The sequence below is a fragment of the Primulina huaijiensis genome, unplaced genomic scaffold, assembly GCF_012295235.1.
Source record: "Primulina huaijiensis isolate GDHJ02 unplaced genomic scaffold, ASM1229523v2 C13158780, whole genome shotgun sequence".
Taxonomy (NCBI): domain Eukaryota; kingdom Viridiplantae; phylum Streptophyta; class Magnoliopsida; order Lamiales; family Gesneriaceae; genus Primulina; species Primulina huaijiensis.
Genome location: NW_027341943.1, coordinates 1 through 737, shown reverse-complemented (window position 1 = coordinate 737; position 737 = coordinate 1). Strand labels below are relative to the sequence as shown.

Here is a 737-nt window from a genome sequence, read left to right as displayed (position 1 = left end):
GATGGGAAGACTTTCAAGAAGCCTCGCCGGCCATATGAGAAGGAACGATTGGATGCTGAGCTGAAGCTTGTTGGAGAATATGGGCTTCGATGCAAGAGGGAGCTGTGGAGGGTTCAATATGCATTGAGTCGCATCCGTAATGCGGCAAGAATGCTTCTCACACTTGATGAGAAAGACCCTCGTCGTATTTTTGAGGGTGAGGCCCTTCTTCGAAGAATGAATCGTCACGGGCTTTTGGATGAGAGCCAGAACAAGCTTGATTATGTGCTCGCATTGACCGTTGAGAACTTTCTTGAACGTCGTCTCCAGACTCTTGTTTTTAAGGCTGGTATGGCTAAATCTATTCACCATGCTCGTGTGCTAATCAGGCAGAGGCACATCAGGTGTGTATTCTGTTGGTATTGACATCTTTTTTTGGTTGTGGTACCTTATTAGACAGTGGACTGCAGATTCTTGCATGGATAATTTTTATGATATCTATCCTTGTTTGAATTATTAATTCCATATCCGCTCTAATGTTCTTTATGTTTATCTGAAGTTTTGGTGGATGTGATTTTATATCCAAACGAGCTCCATACCCTACAACTCTCTTACCTGTTTTTGATATGTTTTGACATGTTAGTTTCGTATTTCTGAATAGGGTTGGAAGGCAGGTGGTAAATGTACCATCATTCATGGTACGAGTCGACTCGCAGAAGCATATTGATTTCTCACTTACTAGTCCTTTTGGTGGCGGT

The 737-nt window shown here is 42.6% G+C and overlaps 1 protein-coding gene across 1 annotated transcript; it reads left to right on the top strand.

Moving 5' to 3' along the window:
• Positions 1-3: 3 nt before the first annotated feature.
• On the top strand, positions 4-734 carry LOC140965430 (small ribosomal subunit protein uS4y-like; the record flags this gene model as incomplete). The annotated part of the gene is made up of 2 exons (XM_073425508.1): positions 4-383; positions 641-734. Coding segments are annotated over 2 exons (474 nt in total), but the record flags the coding sequence as incomplete, so codon positions are not given.
• Between the last annotated feature and the right edge of the window lie 3 nt (positions 735-737).